This window comes from Acartia tonsa, chromosome 11 (genome assembly GCF_053477335.1).
Source record: "Acartia tonsa isolate MP-2025a chromosome 11, ASM5347733v1, whole genome shotgun sequence".
NCBI classification, from domain to species: Eukaryota; Metazoa; Arthropoda; class Copepoda; order Calanoida; family Acartiidae; genus Acartia; species Acartia tonsa.
In genome coordinates, this window is record NC_137270.1 from 23,856,362 (window position 1) to 23,876,848 (window position 20,487).

Sequence of the window (20,487 nt, forward strand, 5' to 3'; positions counted from 1 at the left end):
ATATACCACAATTAAAATATTCATAACACATATTATATTTTACAATTGTAAGAATGTTTTATTTTACTTCATAGAGACATCTAGGGTAATTTAGGGAAAAGAAGGGGAGAGTCAACCTTCAACTTTACATCACAGCTTTAGGTATGTAGTTTTTTTTAGAGGGTATTATTTTTTTCTATCCCTAAAATAGTTATAAACCTTCCCAGGAGCTATGAAAAGCTTCACTGTAAAGGAGAACCATATCGGTCCAGTGATTAGTCAGATCCTAATCTACAGACATACACAGAAAGAAACACACACAGAGATATAGACATCCTGTTACTTTTATATATGAGGAGAATGATTCTTTGTATCTTTACTTTGTGAAAGAGTAACTCTTTGCATTATTATTAATTCAAACTCTTTGTACGTTTTATCTTACCTTATTAGGCAGTAAGGAAATAAAGTCTCTTTGTAACATTGGTTTCAAGAAGGCGTTCACAGCTCTGAAATTAACAGAAAAATTTAATAATTTTAAAAATTTGATTTAGAAAATTCATACGGGAAATAATGTCCAAACATGATTAAGAAATAGCACTTTTTGTCAATATTTTTTGGTGTCTTCGCGAAAAACACATCTTCAGAAAATCTTAAATAGCAGCCAAAAATTATAATTTCCCCATAGTATCTTTAGCGTAACGGACAGACAAAAATTTAGAGTAACTGCAATACAAAAAATGGTTTGACATAAAATGGCTGCGTTATCCAAAGGGGCAGAATAGTTGTTTATCGCATCATATTAGACAGGTTTCCACGGATATTAAAATGGAAAATTATTGGACTAAAACCAGTTTCGTTGGTCCCCAGGATCCGAAGGCCCGGTCATACGTAACTGGCATTAATCTTATGATTTTTATTTCAATATTCGTGGGTATGTAATACGATAGTATGCACGATTTTTTCAGTAAGCCTGAGAACTGGTTCTAATCCAGCGGATATTAATCAGTTGAAAGCTTTACCCGTGTTGATGATGATGCATGGTGAGTATGAGTTCTTTGACAAAGTTTATTTGTTCCTGCTCCGTCCAACCTGAGAAATTATCCAGGCACACGTCCCTGAAAAAAAATACATATTTGTATAAATCAGCGTTGTGTAGCCGAAGCTGGGAGCCGCCATATTTTGCTGGAGCAGTTTTATCGTTAAAAAACGCCTCCGGCGCCAGGTTAGCTAAAATAAGAGATTTTTATCAATTATAATTTGGTAACTCTGTTTTGTCGTGTGCAAATGCCCCTTTTAAGTTTTTCCAGTCCATTTGTATCAAAAATTGAACGTTTAAAACCTTCAAAAGTCAAAATTAGACTTGCCAAAAAAAATATGTTGAGTTTTACTTGATTTTAGATCGGAGCCGGAGCTAAATCCGCACCAAATTCATACGGCTCCGTAACGCTGAAACTTAAAATGGATATAGAATCATGGAGGGTGGGACAATGGTATGTTTATTAACCAGTCCTCAAAATTTTATAATAACATTCTATTATTCTTTGGCTTATCAACTTTGTGGACTTGTATTGAATTTTGATTGGTTGGTTGATTGGGGTGAGTGTCCTAACATTCCAGCCGCGAATTTTAAGGTACAGAAGGGCTAATTTTGTGTATCATCATTGGGGATGTTGTCAATGAATTTAATCTTTTATCCCTTTTGATCACTGATATAGAATACATGGATATATTTACAGGAAAAAATTTGTCGTCAATTTAGGTTGCTAATATTGACCTCATTTATTGGTCAGTTAGTTCATCCAGTAGGAGAGGAGGGCATGGGGTGAATCAGAATAGGTTGGATTAGGGTTATCGTTTTTTAGCCAGCTGTGAGTAATACTTTAATAGAGTACATGAAAATCTGGTGCAACATCCAAGAATCTTTAGTTCCCAAACAGGATGATGATAACCTGAAGGGCGAACCCAAACGCAATTTTTAGCTCCTTTTGGACGTAAACACCCTAAGCTTCCAAGCCGCCGAAATAACTAGGTTTTAAAAAGTGTCCTGATTATAAAATAAACACAAGGAAAAAGCTTTTTGTAACAAAAAACTTTTTAGATTTAAGTAAACCAAACTTGTAAAAGAAAACTGTACAGAAACTTAATATTTGGTGATTTCCCACATAGCACAGGTTAAGCACCGATACAGCCACCCTTATTTTTTAAATAAAATGAAAATAAGGGGGAGAGGGGAACTTTTTTTAACCCCTATGCCTAGCTATTGTGGATTTCCCTGCGTGGTTACCCCTAAATTATTATGTTATTTTCAAATAAGAAGGAAGGGATGGGTTGTAAGACAGTGCTCAAGAGGGTACTTTGTGTGATAGTGCCTAATATCTCTTTGGAACATTAAACCAACCAAACAACCGACAGTTAAAACACCTCCCTACTTAGTTTTAACCAGTTTATAACAAGGACAATTAATTCAATTTGTAGCGAATCTTATCATGTCTGTCTCTCCGTCTGAAGCTTAAGATCTTGGTATCCACTAAACCGATTGGTCTCTACTCTTCAGGGAATATCGTTACTCGTCATGTGGTGGTTTTAAGCTATTTTCTTGGGGGATGGGACAACATTCTCTAGAAAAAGTAAAAATATCCAAATAAACTCCCATATTAATTTTAGTACCTAACCCTCCAATTTTTTTAATGCATGAAAATTTGAGTGATTTTTTTTGCAAAATTCAGACAAGAAAAAGCACATTAATTAACATGAGTAAGTGAGTGCAAAAAAAGTATTCCAGGCTTGCAGCATAAATATCATATTTCATAAATAAACAAACCTTTATGTGCTGTGTGCATATGTAAGTTTAAATGTTATTCATTCATGTTTTTATTAAGAGGAAAATACGATTTTCACGCTGGTCATTAATAATGGAACTTTTTGGGCTCTATCAAGCTAGATTTCATTTTTATACTTAAATGTTCTTGCCTTACCTTTCTTTAAGATTCTTAGGACTTTGATTTACTTGGATAGATAGATAGAAAGATAGCTAGATGCCTTACCTTTCTTTGAGATACTTAGGACTTGGCTCGAAGGTGTCTCTTTCCATTTCTGTTGAGGTGTTTAAACTTGTCTTCTCTAATTTCAAAAAATCCTAAAAAAATTAAAATTATTAAAGCAAAATTAAACCTAGGGATCTAAAGGGATAAGACAATGGTCGATAAATTGATACACTCTTTATCATACAAAATTATCCGATTACTATTATTGGTTGAAACGTTTGGAAACTGAACATAATAAACCAACCAATCAGAATTAAATTAAAGTCCCCAAAGTTGCTAAACCAACGAATAAGAAAACGCTATTATAAAACTTAGGGAACGAGTATAATAAGCAGCCTTAAATCCCTCACAGTGCATCTTGAAATCCTTCCCCCCCCCCCTAGAGAAATATGAGTTCATTCCCTATGCCTAATTTCTGTATAAATCAATAAGGTACTGTTTGTGAAAAAGCGCTGCCTTTTCCTAACAGGTTATTTACCTGTATTGACTTAGTAGGACTGTGTAGCTGTGTGGGGGACCTAGTGATGGTATCCTGGGGGGACTCTGTAGTTACCTGTATTGACTTAATAGGACTATTTAGCTGTGTGTGGGACCTAGTGATGGTGTCCTGGGGGGGACTCTGTATTTACCTGTATTGACTTAGTAGGACTGTATAGCTGTGTGGGGGACCTAGTGATGGTATCCTGGGGGGACTCTGTAGTTACCTGTATTGACTTAATAGGACTATTTAGCTGTGTGTGGGACCTAGTGATGGTGTCCTGGGGGGGACTCTGTAGTTACCTGTATTGACTTAGTAGGACTGTATAGCTGTGTGGGGGACCTAGTGATGGTATCCTGGGGGGGACTCTGTAGTTACCTGTATTGACTTAGTAGGACTGTATAGCTGTGTGGGGGACCTAGTGATGGTATCCTGGGGGGACTCTGTAGTTACCTGTATTGACTTAATAGGACTGTATAGCTGTGTGGGGGACCTAGTGATGGTATCCTGCGGGGGACTCTGTAGTTACCTGTATTGACTTAATAGGACTGTATAGCTGTGTGGGGGACCTAGTGATGGTATCCTGCGGGGGACTCTGTAGTTACCTGTATTGACTTAATAGGACTGTATAGCTGTGTGGGGGACCTAGTGATGGTATCCTGCGGGGGACTCTGTAGTTACCTGTATTGACTTAGTAGGACTGTATAGCTGTGTGGGGGACCTAGTGATGGTGTCCTGGGGGGGACTCTGTAGTTACCTGTATTGACTTAGTAGGACTGTATAGCTGTGTGGGGGACCTAGTGATGGTATCCTGGGGGGACTCTGTAGTTACCTGTATTGACTTAATAGGACTGTATAGCTGTGTGGGGGACCTAGTGATGGTATCCTGCGGGGGACTCTGTAGTTACCTGTATTGACTTAATAGGACTGTATAGCTGTGTGGGGGACCTAGTGATGGTATCCTGCGGGGGACTCTGTAGTTACCTGTATTGACTTAGTAGGACTGTATAGCTGTGTGGGGGACCTAGTGATGGTGTCCTGGGGGGGACTCTGTAGTTACCTGTATTGACTTAGTAGGACTGTATAGCTGTGTGGGGGACCTAGTGATGGTGTCCTGCGGGGGACTCTGTAGTTACCTGTATTGACTTAGTAGGACTGTATAGCTGTGTGGGGGACCTAGTGATGGTGTCCTGCGGGGGACTCTGTAGTTACCTGTATTGACTTAGTAGGACTGTATAGCTGTGTGGGGGACCTAGTGATGGTTTCCTGGGGGGGACTCTGTAGTTACCTGTATTGACTTAGTAGGACTGTATAGCTGTGTGGGGGACCTAGTGATGGTTTCCTGGGGGGGACTCTGTAGTTACCTGTATTGACTTAATAGGACTGTATAGCTGTGTGGGGGACCTAGTGATGGTGTCCTGGGGGGGACTCTGTAGTTGCCTGTATTGACTTAGTAGGACTGTATAGCTGTGTGGGGGACCTAGTGATGGTGTCCTGCGGGGGACTCTGTAGTTACCTGTATTGACTTAGTAGGACTGTATAGCTGTGTGGGGGACCTAGTGATGGTGTCCTGCGGAGACTCTGCCTGCATTTCCTCAGATGAGTCTGGTGGTGACTGCTGGACAGGTAGACCTGCCACTACCACACTGTCGTGGGATACGTCCATATCATCCATTTTTAACTAACAACACACAAATACATTTAGGTTTCTGATGGGATCTTTAGGCTTAATGAACCAACCAATCAAAATTCAAAAAGAACACTTATAATTCACTAGGTATTAAGTTGTGAATTTAAACTGGGAGAAAAATTGCAGGAGAAATAGTACTTTTTAAAAATATCCTCTGTTAAAAAAAATAGTTGAATTTTTTGGCTGCAGTTGTAACCTGTGTGTATGTGTGTGTTATTTGCGTAGGCAGGACACAATATGTGTGTCAAACCCACAAAAGAAAAACAATATCTGAAAAAAAGAAAATATAAATTAATGATTGTTTAATTATTGATATAAAAAAAATGTGTGAAGTAATGGAATTAAAACCATCTTAGTCAAAATTATCAATGTGATTTAGAAATACACTTTCCAGTATGGCTTCACAACCGATTAATATCCGCTGGACTAGAACTGGTTTTCACAGCAGACCATTTTTCACAAATATTTAAAAAAATCATAAAACTAGTAACCGTTAACAGTTTCATTAGCCCGGGCATTCGGCACCTCAGGGATAAGATTTCAACTGGCTATATTATTGTTCATAATATATAAAATTTTTACCAAAAACATTTAAATAATCACTACTTTAATTCTTTGCATGTTCTATTATAAATGTATCCCTTTAAATTATATCACTGAAAAAACATAAATACAATACAATAACACAATAAATAATATTCTATCAATAAACTTTCAAGCAATCCTAATGCATATAAAATTTTCTGGGAAAACCAAAAGTTAAAAACATTAATATAAACTTTCAATATTTAATTTTTGCATTAAGATAAGTATCATAAATAGTATTTTTTGGTTGTTATAATATCAACTTATTGACTTTTGTTTTAGAATATAAATATTGATTGGTTAATTAAGAAAATCACTTCACTTGTTAATAAAGTAAATTCATATCTTGATGAAAGTTAACTGTAAAGAAAAACAAAAGTGAACATAAAATAACTTCCTCTCCTCCTTACCCTCACCCCTTCAAGACTCCATACATAGTGAACTGTCATGTTTACACTTTGTAATAAAAAAGAACAATAGCTAAACTTAACAATCAAAGGCCATCAAACCCAGGGTGGGGGGGGGGGGGGGGGGGGTCATTGGAATTTTTATTACATTAGTTCCTAATGTTTTATAATTACGTTTTCTTCGTTGGTTTATCAACTTTTTAAGTATTTTGATTGATTGTTTCATAAAGTTGAGTGTTCAAACATTAATTGTAATCTACACAAGGGGCAATGTTGTGTATCATCATTGGGGATGTACAACAATTTATCGGCCATTGTCTTATCCCTCTAGATCCCTGATCAAACCTGGAATTAATCTTAAATTATATTGTAATGTGTAAAATAATTCCTCCTTTGTTAGGTGAATCATAGTTATAAGCATTCTCTAATGCTTATCAACTAATAAAATATTACAACTATTAGAAAGAAAATATTAGTAAGGATTGCAGGGATCTAAAGGGAGAGGACAATGGCCGATAAATTGATGTTCATCCCCAATGATGATGCATAAAATTCTGTAGAATACAAATAGTGGTAGAAACGTTTGAACACTCAACTTAATGACTCACCCAATCAAAATTAAAGTCCTGAAAATTGTTAAGACAACGTATAAGAGAACGTTGTTATAAAACGTTGGGAACTAGTGTAATAAACAGCCCAATGTCTCCTACAAGTCTGAATGATTTAAGAAAAGTTAGCAGAATAACAGTTAAAAATTAGCTATTTCAAAATTTTAAGTTGCAATGAGAGAGCACAGCTAACTTCCTCTTTTTCCACTATGAGTTTATAGTTTGATCGATTTATTAGCTTAGGATTCTCTTATTCTATGCGTCATGGAGTAAAAACCAGTGTTCATTTAAAACAGAAATACTTGCAGGGTGGGAGGGGGCATTGAATTGTAAATCGAACTGGTACCCAAAGTTTTACTCAAAATATTAGTCGGTTTCAACCTAGTTTAAAACATCATTTGTAATGTGCATTGTTTACTCATAAAATTGATTTATTTAAAATTCACACATCCTGAAATATAATTTTGCTAAAATACATTTTATTCTAGAATAAAAAAAAACATAAAAAACTGCAACTTATCACCTGTTAAATAAAAATATAATAAAACCATTTAAAAATGAGACGTAACTTTTGATTCTTGGAAAAAATGTAAGGGTTTTAATCATCTTTTAATGCTTCATAATAATTTCACAAAATTATTTAACATATCTATCCTAAACACATTACAACTTTATTAAAACTTATTCCTGGGATAAAAAGTATTTCACCAATCCAAACCCATAATTTTCATCTGATCCGGGTAAGTTATTTATCGCATTGTATTATAGACAGCTTTCCGCGGATAATAAAATGAAATATTAAAGGTTAATCCCAGTTTTGATTGCTATGATAGGACGAAGGTCGGGTCCAACAAAACTAGTATTATATTTAGAATTTTTATTTTATTATTAGTAGAAAATTTTCTGTAATACGAAACATGACTTAAGAAGGACTCAAAACCGGGTTTGAAGCCTTTCTGGAAATAACTTTGAAGCCTAGCCATATATCACAAAAAGACAATTTTCAAGTCTTGATATTTTCAAAACTACGTGGTAGAAAATTGAAATTCTTTTTAATATATGTCATATAAATATAGTTAAACCCATTAACTAGCAAAAAATATGCGGTTCACTAAATTAAGTTCAAATGCATTTCGTGAAACTACCCCTTTAGAATTTTTTTTTAGTAGAAAATTTTCTGTAACACGATACAGGATTTTTCAGAATGAATCAACCCGTTCTAATCCAGAGAATATTAATCGATTTGGAAGCTATACTGGAAAGAACCTTGAAAACTTTCTCTCCTATCTCTTTATCTCTGACTCAAGTCAGATTAATGTGAATTGATCTCATCTTATTAAAACAATTAAGATCTTGAATTTCATGTTATTTGATAGCAGTAGCTGCACAGCTTCAACAATGGATTTATTAGTAAATGGATGTTACGTCAGAATATCATGTAAAACTTGTAGCTGCCAAAAAATAATGATCCACCCTCTTTACCCTATCCACTACTCTCTTACTGGATGAACAAACTAACCAATAAGTTATATTCATGTTAGTAACCTAAATTGACGACATTTTTCCCCCTGTCATAACATTCACGTATATTCTATATCCATTGCTTCAACTAAAATGACATGAATTGATAAAATATTTGCATGAAATCGCAAATATTTGCAACCCTAAGGTTTGAATAATCCTGAGAAAAATATTTAAACAAGCTAGGTAACTAAAACTTCATAGGTTTTATATATCCTATTAAGTTGTTCTGTAACTTACCTAAGATTTCGGTAGTTAATGATCCAATTGAACCTACATTTTAGGAAAGCTTCATAAGTGTCAGGGAAAGCATTAGGTTGCTTTTTACTAATTGAATCTTGAGATGGTTTAATGCTATTTTCTACCCCGAATGCCTTACAAGAAGAAAAATTAAGGTATCTAATATTTTTTACTTACAAATTAACAAAAAATTTAGATCATATTTAATTTCACTTATAATTAAATTAAGCTTTTCCTTAAAATTAGTTTTAATTGTCTAATTTACCTAATGAAGAAAATTCTATAAATAAACAACTATTCATGAACTAAGAATTATCTATTTTTAAAACTACAAAAACTTGTATTAAAAGGTTTGTGCGAATTCAAATCAACAAATGTTTTCTTTAGCAAAAAGTATGTTATATTTTAAAACTTTGCCTTGAAAGATCTGAAATATTGGTTCCTACAATGTAATGGGCAAAACAAAATAAAATTATCCCACGTGGGATTCCAAACAACAACTGAACTGAAGCCCTAATGGGTGAGGGGATAACGTAACTAATTCAAGCGTGCCTAATGTAGATTATAACTAATATGCTGAGGGAAAAAATATTTAATATTTAGACGTCCAAAGGTGGAAGTAAAGAAATATTTACACAACTCAACATCTTAAAAAAATATATTGGATTTATCCACTCTAACCTTTAAAACCTCTCAAAATAAAAAACTTAGACGTCCCTTATTGAATACATAATCCTGAATTATTTCATTTGTACTTGCATGGTCAGCTGTTATGTGTGCCCACTCGCTTTGATAAGGTTGCAAGTTAGCGGTGCGTGGTGTTAACTCAACAGCATCCAGAGAGATGGACATATTTTATATTGAACTGTTGGGCACGCTCCTAGAGACCAGTAGGAGAATTTAAATGATATTGGTTAATGGACCTCTCAATTTTGGGTGATTTTTCTCCAGGGGCGATTTTTATTTATAAATTGAAAGAAACATGTGGTTTTCCTGTAAATGTTTTTTGTTGCTAAGGTTAGGCTCAAAAAGGATCTCGAGTCCCGCAAAAGTACCCCGTAAGGATAGGGCCTGTATAGTGATTGAAATTTGAAGATAAGTAAAGAAAAGTTTCAGAAAGTTATTCTGAAAAGAGGCTAAGGGGATAATACAATGGCTGATAAACTGAAGTACATCTTCAATGATGATAAACAAATTTCCATTTCTGTAGATAACAATTAGGGGTTGAAACGTTTGGACACTCAACCTAATAAACCAAACAATCAAAGTTCAATAAAAGTCCCCAAAGTTATTGAGCCAATTAACAAGCAAACGTTCTACAACTTATGAGCCTTGTGTCACTTCCTTCCTACTTTTTTTTTAGATATAACAAGAACATTTTAGAAGTTGACTTAATTTTATAGAATATTTATTCATGTTCTTGAATAACAACAAAAAATCCACAATCTTAGAATCTAAATTTGATAATTTCATGACTAGTTTTTACAACTTTGCAGTGATTCATTCTCAACTGATAAATATCTAATATTAATTACTTGTTGTAATTTGATCTTTATTAGAAAAAAAATGCTGTAGTTACTGATACAGGTACAATACTAAATCAAATTGACAAATCTTTAAAGATTTAGGTATATGTTGTTTTGTCCTAATAAAAAAATATTTGAATTTGAGATTGTATGTATAGATTTTAAAATTATTTTACATTTTAGGTAGGTAAGCTTCATATTGATTATGAACAATAAGCTAAAAAAATTTATTTAGATTATTTTTTTGTGAAATTAAAAAATCAGCTATTACTAATAGATTAGCCTTGAATAATATTAAACCTAGGATTTGTGATTATCTTATTAAAATGATTCCCAAAAACAATTGAATTACTTTTGTTTGCTTATTTGTAGCACCACAATTTGATTGCACAATCGGAAAGAATTTAGCAGATATTATTTTTTTTATATAATTTCCGTCATCATAACAGCTGAGAGTCTACTACAGTTAGCACTCAAGGGAAAGGGAAATATAATGGAGAAAAAATATTAGGTATTTTTTTGGGAGGTTTGATATGTGACAAGATAGAGCTCAAATAACTTATATGTTTTTGATGTCATTGAACATTCACAATAGAACTGAAAGATGATTGCCTTTTACCCTTTTAAGACAACTATCGAAGTAGACATAATTAAAACATTTATTTTCTGTGCCTTATTGAACAATGAAAAATATACTATTCTTATAACTATTATGGGGGAGGTTGCCACAATTGACAAAATCCCCAACCCCCCCAAAAAATAATATTTTAAATTTCCTTTTTAATCTAAGATAAAAATTCAACCCCCCTTCCCAACTCAAGTGCCTCTAGAGGCCTCCAAGGGCGTGATCGCTAATAACTGATAATAGTAAAATAATATTAAGAAACTGATAGGTTCCAAATAGGTTTTCGTTGGTTTCAATATCCCTATTAATACATTAAATTGTGGTATTAGTCATCCAATGTTTTTCAGTAGGTACGTAATAACAAGTATTATTACATTATAATATTCCAGGAAGGGGTATATTTCAAATAGTTATGCAACCTTACTTACTTGGCTTTGTTGCAAAAATGAATTATAATTGCAACAATGCCATGTTATGCTTGGTCACTTGGAGTTCAAGCATTCCTGTGAGAAAAAAATATGCAAGTTTTCAGAATAAAAATCCAGGAAATCCTACCATATTAAGTAGTAATGTTTTTTGTCTGATACTTAATATCTCGATGAATACTGAACAGATTGGGTTCTCTATTTTAGGTAAGCTTCAAATAGTACCTATGATGGTTTAATTAAAGCTATTTTATTTTCAGAGTGAAGCTTTGTGCTGGTTCTGAGCTATTTATCTAATCCGGTTTCTGCCCCTTTGAATACAAAGTCCCTGCTAGTTAAAATCAAAGAACTACTAAATTTATCACAGAGATTTAAAAGGGTTTATCATAATAATAATTTAAACACCCTATAAATGATTTTTCCGAGGGTGCAAAAATGGATAAATATCTATTAGTTGCATTGTAAAACCATTATGGTCAAACATTGCTGAAAGCAATAGAGACTTCTTTTGTTGAGGTAAGAAGATAATGTCTATCAATCTAAGCAAAAAAACATCAATTTTACAGTTTTTATCTTTCATAGAAAAATAGAATAAAAAGAGAATAATCATGTCCATGAGTAGCGTCTCGACTCACAAGCCAGCAAAATTTGATAAATGCAGGTATTGCCCAGGGAAATGATATTCTCACAAACTACAAAGGAAAATTTCCCAACAACCCCCTTCCCCTTTTCCTCCCCTTCTTTTCCACCCCTCTTCACTTACATGACAAAATATACCACCAGATACCCCATAAGGTTTCGTGATTTTTTGTAGAATTGTTGGTTAGACTGGCTACCCCTGGGTTTTGCCAAAAAACACTAACACTTCTTAATATACAACAATAAATTAAGAAGAATGAATTAAAAAAAAGGAACATGGGACTTGACTAGTGATAGGGTAATGGACAATAAATAATCTTCCCAAAAAATCTTAAAGTGACTTGTAAATGTTAAGGAAAGTTTAATGAGGGTAGAAGAATCTAACTTTGATTTCTCAACCGTGTTTCCTGATTATAATACCTAGTGGATATAGAATGTACGTAGATAAGACGGGAAAAATTGTCTTCAATTTAGGTTGCTTATATGGATATCACTTATTGGTCAGTTTGTTCATCCATTAGGAGAGAGAATGGGATAAAAGGGAGTAGATGGGGGTCATTATTTTAGCCAGCTACAAGTTTCATTTGATTACAATCTGGTGCAAGATCCAAGTAAAAATAAATTCGTTATTATAACTTAAACTATGTAGTAATCATTATGTAAATATTGGTTCTTAAATAAAACCATTAACAGAGTTACTAATGTAAATTTTCCAATAATTCTATGAATAACAATAATGTTGCATAATACACAATAAGAAAACAAAACAATATTTCAGTAAACCATTATTAGTGACAAACTAAATGATATTTTAGTTCATAAGTAGCGCAGCAATAAGATATTCAGGGGCGTCCAATCTTTTGAATTTTTGGAGGGTAAAATGATGGGTTTGCGGGGGGGGGGGGGTATAATCTAATCTATTAAAGTTTTAAACAGAAGGAACTTTTTTAATTCTATATAATTTTTCTGCCTAATTGTGTAACTTATTATAAGTAAAAAGATTACGCAAAACGTAAAACAAAAGTAAAAAACTCTTTGATCTAAGAATGACTTTAACCAAAATTCTTTATGTTAATATTTAAAAAATGTTAAGATCAGATTCTTAAACTTTAATTAGAATCTAAATTCAGCCAAAAGACCAGGGAGGGAGGGTAGACTGTTAATTACACAAGTCTCCAATATTTTAAATTTGGGTTTCATCATTGAGGATGTAAATCAAATTACTGGTCATTGTCTTATCCCTTTAGATCCCTGCAAAAGACAGTAATTAAAAAATATAAGTACAGAGTAGCTGTGCTATAAAAAATTGTAAGAAAACAGTACATAGTTAGCCAATGGTTGCTAATAAGAAATCCTTACTTCATAGTGTTAACCAAATGTATACAATATTTCAATATAGCAAAAATAATACTATTTTTATTCAACAGAAGAATAATATTTTATTTAAAGCTCATTAAAGCCAGCGATGTGACATTGGGCTCTTTATTCCACAAGTCCCCTAAGTTTTGTACTAACTAACGTTTTCTTAATCATTGCTTCAACAACTTTGAGGACTAATATTGAATTTTGATTGCTTGGTTCAAAAGGTTGAGTGACTGAATATTTCAACCATTGGTGTTAATCTTCAGAAAGAGTAATTTTGTGTATAATCACTGGGGAAATGCATCAATTTATACTCTTAAATTCCTGCATTAACGATGTCCTGGTATCAAGTAATGAGCCATTTATTTTGCTGTTAGATTTTTTGCAACTTTGTATGTTCGCTCCCTTACTCTTTTTATCAGTGAAGCGTGAACCTTTTCCTTCAAAATCACAGGTAATTGGCAAAGCAAGACACCATAATTACACCAGGGATAAATATCACATTATTTTGATGCAAACTTGGCACTAATTTTTGGCAGGTTTTAGTCCATATTCCATTAAAGGGGAAGTAGCAGACTTCTATCTTCCAAGGACATTCAAGCTTTTTAATATTTTTGGAGGTAAAATGAGTTTCCAGAATTTAATATTCCTTTGATTATAGAATTGTAAGCTAATAATCTTAAAATGTAGAGTTCTTATTATAATATCAACTTACCTACGTTTTCTCTTTAAAGCACAAAAATTAAGTCAGTCAAGTGAAAAAAAAATGGTGATCCCACAAAACAACCATATTATCATTATTTTTTATGTTTGTTCAATAAGATGATTTATTTTATCATCCAAAAAGTATAAAATTGATAAGTAAATTAGCTTTATAGCTTTAACAATACTATTACAATATTCAAAAGCTTCAATTTATCTAATGGCACAAATTCTGGTTACATAATCATAAAAATTGTTTACTGCTGTTACAAAACAATAAAATTTTTCAACCAAATAAAAAGAATGTTTTTACTTGTGTAAAAATTTCTTATCTTACTAAGTACACAGTAAGATGCTCAAGGCTGTAACAGAAAAGTGTTTATTTAAAGCACCAAAAAAATCAATCTGTAGGTAAAAGGTTTGATAAGGTTATCGATTATTTGGACTATTAGTGCTACTTTAAAAAAGTAAATATTAGATTTTTCGATGATTGACCTGAGCAACTTTTGCTTTTTTAAGCTCTAATTTTAAGCTTAATTACAGCATAGAAGAGAATCAATGGAGGGGTGGATTTTGAGCTGTTTATTACAATAATCCCCAAAGTTTATAATAACGTTTTTTTATTGGTTTGCTTAAAAACTTAGGGGACTTATTAAAATTTTATTGGTTGATTCATTAAGTTGAAACCTTGAAGAAGTGTTATCTAAAGAAGGGATAATTTTGTGTTTCACCATTGGAGATGTATATCCATTTTTCGGCCATTGTCTTATCCCTTTATATCAATGGGAGAGAATAGAACTATATACTATTTGCCTCTGTATTACAAGCGCAGCAACAGCAAGATATTAACAGATACGTCCATATTTAATAATAGTATTAAAAGAAAAAAATATTGGCCAACTAGTCAAATACAATATAAGATTTTCAATACAATAGGTATTATTTGATTGTTATACATCCATAATGATACACAAAATTACCCCTTCTTTTTGTTAAAATTAGTAGTTAAACCGTTTGAACACTCAACTGAATAAAAGTTCCCCAAAATTTCCCCTCTATCTGTTTAAAACGCTTTTGCTGCACTTCTTATGTCTATAACTGTCCTCGTTATCAAAAAGATTGACTACATTGTAGGGCCACCCTATTTATGGAATAATATATGTCATACACCCCTTCCAACAATAAAAAGGAAATCGCACTTGGGAGGGGGTTAAGTACGATTGTACGATTTCTAATGACAGGATCTATATAAGTTCTAATATGTATATAAAATTGTCAAGGCTACTCTATATCGGTGACACGTACGTCCGTCTATATATCCTATAATATAAAGCAGTAAGGTTTTCTTGTCTGTGGCTCAAGATTTCGATAATTACTAGATCTATTAAGTTATCTATTTTATGGAAGCTTCTTAAAGGTCACTGGAAAGTTTTAGGCTATTTAATTCTTATATCTAATCTCTGTTTGGTTTTAGGCTTTTTTCCTACTTTCCTTACTCCTTTAAATACAGAGCTCCAAGCCGCTAGTATGTAACATATATTACTAGATTATCTATTCTTTTCTTGAAAACTTATAAAAATATGTTGCTTAAGATTAAATGAGCTAATACAAGGATTTAATTTTTGATACTAAATTGTTTCTGTTTATTCTTATTGTTTAATTTTGTCGTTTTAACTTTAAATTGTTATTGTTTTCCTCCTTTGGACAGATATGTTATTGTTAACAATAGCTCGTAATTAAATTGTTATATAATAAATATAAAACAGATTAAATAACTTCTCAAATTTCCAATTTTAGATTAATTATCAAAATAACAGTTATAAAATATTGTCTGAAGTAGATTATATAAAATATTCATTTAATTATAAAATATTTTTAATTGATAATTAAAAGGTTTTATAATAATCTATGAAATAAAGAGAAAAATTAAAAGATTCATTCAAATAAAAACTTTAGAATTGATTAGGTATGAATAAAAGATTGTTTGAAATAACATAAAATTGAATTTTTAAACTGTAAGTTTTATATTTTATAAGGATTTTAATTTAAATGTCTAGAATATCTAACGAAAACCTGCTTTAGTAAATTTTTGTAGAATAAAACATTGTTTTTTTAAACCAAGAAAAGATTATCTGTTAAATATTTTAATTAATTGGAAATGAAAAAAAACCTTTTTCAACGTGTAGGCGACAAAAAAGGTTACCTTACCCTTATTTGACTAATTAGAAATTTCCAATTAGAATTAGATTGCTAAAATTAAGCTTTAAAAAGAATTTTTATTCACATTTTAACTAAGATTTAATTTAATTAGAAAAATAAAAAAATCTACTAAAATTTTGTATGCAGTAGCGCAACTTCTCTGTAACTAGCACACACATAAACAGAAACTCTAGTAACAGCATAGCAATTAAACTCTCTCACACTATCTTGTGTATTTATGATAATTTCATTAACATTAAACTCAATTATTTTTAAAATATTTCTATTAGCTAAAACACTGTTCCAATATTGCTCTATAAAATCACTTTTTTTTAACATAACTAGATTTTTTTCAACACTAGTTAAGACAAATCACCACTTTAATGCTTTGTCTGGCACTGAATAATATGGTAGAGCACCACACACTGTTGTACTATGTCACACAGTGTGTGTGTGTGAGTCTATACCATGAAAGCCTAGAGCTGGCTTTAGTGAGTGAGTAAGCGTTCGAGTTGGTTTAAAATCAGCTGTTTTAACACACACACACAGAGAGAAAAGGTGTATATGCAAGCACGCTCCCCTATATTGCTATCCAGGGAGGAGGGTAACTTTAATCTTCTCATATACTTTCCCTCAACCAACATTTGCCAGTTCTCAAGAGACAGGATGTTACACATTATAATTTTTTGGAAGATTTACTATTCGTATATTGACCTAGCCCTGAATCCCTGAATGCTACCACTATACTAAGCTGCAACCAATATACGTACGTAGCGCGCCTTGTACCACAACTAGAAAGGGCGAAACAGAAAAAAGTTATAAAAGGGCAATGGACTGAACCCCTTTTCGGGGGAAGGGTTGAGGGGGGATTTAGGGTAGATGCCCTCTAAATCAGCTGATTATGGTGTTTGTACTAAAAGTTGCTAAAAAAATTTCTGCAAGCTGATGTATGGTATTAAGAACTATATTTGGGCTCTAAAAAAGGCACATATAAACCAAAACGTCATAGGTAGCATTCTAAAAAAAAGTGAGATTTTAGCAAATTTTTGTTGGTTTTTAAGAACATATTTGGCTCAAGTACAAAGAAGATACTTGGTTGTTCATGTAAAGGAGCAAAAATAAGAATAATCTTAAGAAGTCTGTTTATAAAAGAAAGGGGTTGAAGATTATAATCTTTCATTTATTTCTACCCATCTATCTCTTTAAATAAACCTTTAAACTTATTTCAATAGGAAATTAATTTTACCAGTTTTATGTGAACTTCCAACCATTTCAAAATATTCAAAGTACTTAAACTTATACGTTATATTAGTTACTAAGTGTATTTATTTACATATATATTTGCATGATTATGCTAGACAAGTACAGTTAGATCAATACGAAGCGCAGCATTAGTTAGATTATCAAATATTAAATACTTAATCCTTTAAAAAAAAGATTGCTTTCATGTGAGGACAGAAAAAAATCCAAAAATATTAAAAATAATCTAATTCGAAGAAAAAAGGTCGACAAACAACCACACAAATAAGACAAACTTTTTGAAACTATTGACTTATTGAGCCATGCAGTAAATTTTAGGGCATAATATGTATTGACGTACGGACATCTTGAGTAGTAAGCTGTAGCTACGCTTCTAATAAAATAGAACCTTAAAAGTAGCATTTAAATGACCTTTCTAACTCTTAATCCAGTTTTAAGTGTAAATAATTTAAATAAACTGTTAGTACACTGACAAATAAGGATTTGGTTTGTAATCAAAGAAGGTTTAAATCAAGTTGTAAACAATAAAAGTTGGCAAAACTACACCCTTTTACCAAATTCAAAATTTTAAATAATGAATATTAAAGATATTTTTACAATAAAATGAGGAAAATATATAATATATAATTCAAAGACTAGATTTTTATGAACTTTAAATACTTGAATCAAAAAGGAAAATAATAATAAGATTTTTATAAACTTTAAGTACTTGAATCAAAAAGAAATATAACATAATATACAAGACAAAAAGTGATTTTTTTTAGCTACAAGTATTGAAATTACCAAAGACACATAATATTTAAAAATAAATATAGTGGAAGGGTTGATTGATTGATCCTCAATTGTCTTAACCCTATATCCATAAAAAATATATCTTCGATCTATTATTTAGCATAATATACACCCCTAACTTTTAGAATCAGGGATCTAAATGGACAAGACAAAGGCCAATAAATTGATGTACATTACCAATGATGTCACACAAAATTACCCATCTTTAGATTACAATTAGTATTTGAAACGTTTGAACAACCCACTTAATGAATCAACCAATCAAAATTAAAAGCCCTCATAGTTGTAAAGCAACTAATAAGGAAACGTTATTATAAACTTTTGGGGACTAGTGTAATAATCAGTCCATTGTCCCCTCTCTCTCTGAAAATATTCATCCCTAACCTTTAGAAAACAGGATTATTCATTAAACAAAAGTAAAACTTTGGAGAAAAGAAAGGAGATTGACAGAAAGTATATTAAAAAGAAAGAAATATAAAAGGTTGTTTTTAAAACGAGCTAAAAATTATAGTAGCAAAATCATAACAAGTGATTTTTTTGTGGTGGCATTTCTTTCTAGCTGTGATTTCTCTTCGAAGGGTAGTGGTAACCTCCTAGAAAATAGTTATAAACCATCCCAGGACACAAGAGAAGCTACATTGTAAAGAAAAACCATATTGGTTGAGCAGTAAGTGAGATCCTTAAATACAGATAGACAGACGGACATCCTGTTACTTCATTATATACATATAAATAAATTTTAAAAACCTTAAAAATTGTCTTAGCAGATTTTCAAAACTGATTTTCGAAGATTTTTAAAATGAAATACTTCAACTGTTTGAAATGCACAAGAGAAAAAGGTTAATGACACTAGTTGATGCTTATGATAAAGTTAACATCTAAATGGTGTAAGCAACAGAATAACTGTTAAATTGCAGCTTGAATTGACTGATTATATGCTGTGACAAAACCATGATTAAGCAAGAAAACCAGCTTAAAAATAAAGGTTTTTCTATATACAGTTATATACGCGACATCTTTATATAAAATGGATAAACCACATATAAACTCTACACACACACACACACATACACACACACACACACACACACACACACACACAATGTGGTTTATATTTATCTTTAAATATTCAAGTTTTATTGTTTATATGTTTTGTCCGTCTGTCATTAAAAAACTAGTCTAAAAAGGCTAAAAAATGCTTTTAAAGAGATTTATAGGTACCTATAAGCTATAAACGTTAAAAAGAATTGTTTTTTAAAGCATTTCACAGTTTTCTATAATCTATATCTTTGTCGTGGCAATAAAAATATAAGGATTTCCAATATAAAAAATAAATGGGCCTAAAAATAATGTATCTATAAATACTAGCAGCCGCATAGCATCTAGGGTCTAGGAAAATAGCTTATAGCCATCCCAAGGCTTCAATCTGAAAATGAAATTTCTGTTAAGTAGTTATTGAGATCTTAAGCTTCAGACAAAAATACTTATTACTTTACACGATGGGATATTAAATGTCATATATTTAAGATAAGTCTAATCTAAAAACTAAAAAAGAAATCAATATATTGAGACCTTTAGAAGACAAAGAGATTACGAAAACAATGGAACAAAAAAGATTACTAAAAGGCGGACCCTTCATTTTTAAATAAAGAGAAAAATTTATAATGATATATTTAATTAGGTTCTGATATAATGTTTTTGTTTGAATTAGCCGGATACATTTCATTATTTTAATATAAAAAAGAAATAAGGGAGAGGTCATTTTCTAGTAAATCCCGTAAAGGTGTGTGTTATAAGGCCTAAAAATAGTAGTAGAACGATAAGGTGCTCTAGATATATGTATTCCCTATTGAATAGAACAATAGGGAAATTTTTTTTTTTTTTTGATAACCGTACCTGGATTATCTAAAAAAAATACGAAATTTCTATCAAACGCTTTGTTTGGCTCAAACTGACAAAAATAAAAAATAAATATAATTATAATAATAATGTTTTCTATAGGTACAAGGTAAAGGTTAAGAACAATCTATACCATTAAACAAAGGAAGAAGTCATTCTTTACAGGTTGATTTATTATAATTATATTTTTTTTTATTTGTGTCAGTTTGAGCCAAACAAAGCGTTTGATAGAAATTTCAGATATTCCAGGTACGGTTATCAAAAAAAAAAAAAAAAAATTTCTTCCCTATTGTTCTATTCAATAGGAAATACAAATATATAGAGCACCTTATCGTTCTACTACTATTTTTAGGCCTTATAACACACACCTTTACGGGATTTACTAGAAAATGACCTCTCCCTTTATATTATTTCTTTTAGTTATCGGAAGCCTACAGAAGGGGGTAGTGTAGAGGGTTTTGGCGATGTTAAACAATTGGGGGGTGTCACTGTCACCCCCCTGAAAA

General features: G+C 31.9%; 2 protein-coding genes across 16 annotated transcripts in view; both read right to left on the reverse strand.

Annotated features, from left to right (window-relative positions):
- The window catches only part of LOC145331603 (uncharacterized), a 140,564-nt gene that overhangs the window by 65,295 nt on the left and 54,782 nt on the right, over nucleotides 1-20,487 (reverse strand). The window lies entirely within an intron of this gene.
- Nucleotides 1-20,487, reverse strand: part of slmb (beta-transducin repeat containing E3 ubiquitin protein ligase slmb) — an 88,396-nt gene that overhangs the window by 13,121 nt on the left and 54,788 nt on the right. For 10 of the 12 annotated variants that reach the window (XR_013883802.1, XR_013883798.1, XR_013883801.1 and 7 more), the window contains exons 2-6: nucleotides 5,388-5,459; nucleotides 5,018-5,182; nucleotides 3,024-3,115; nucleotides 999-1,094; nucleotides 422-485 (exon numbers count right to left, since the gene is read on the reverse strand). Coding sequence is in view for 6 of the 12 variants with exons in the window: in XM_080176368.1 (XP_080032494.1) it covers nucleotides 422-485; nucleotides 999-1,094; nucleotides 3,024-3,115; nucleotides 5,018-5,176 (411 nt within the window). In the remaining 6 variants the exon portion in view is untranslated. Of the gene's footprint in view, nucleotides 1-421; nucleotides 486-998; nucleotides 1,095-3,023; nucleotides 3,116-3,501; nucleotides 3,564-3,652; nucleotides 3,715-5,017; nucleotides 5,183-5,387; nucleotides 5,460-20,487 lie in introns of those variants that run through there. The other 2 variants (XM_080176371.1, XM_080176372.1) reach the window with 2 other exon arrangements.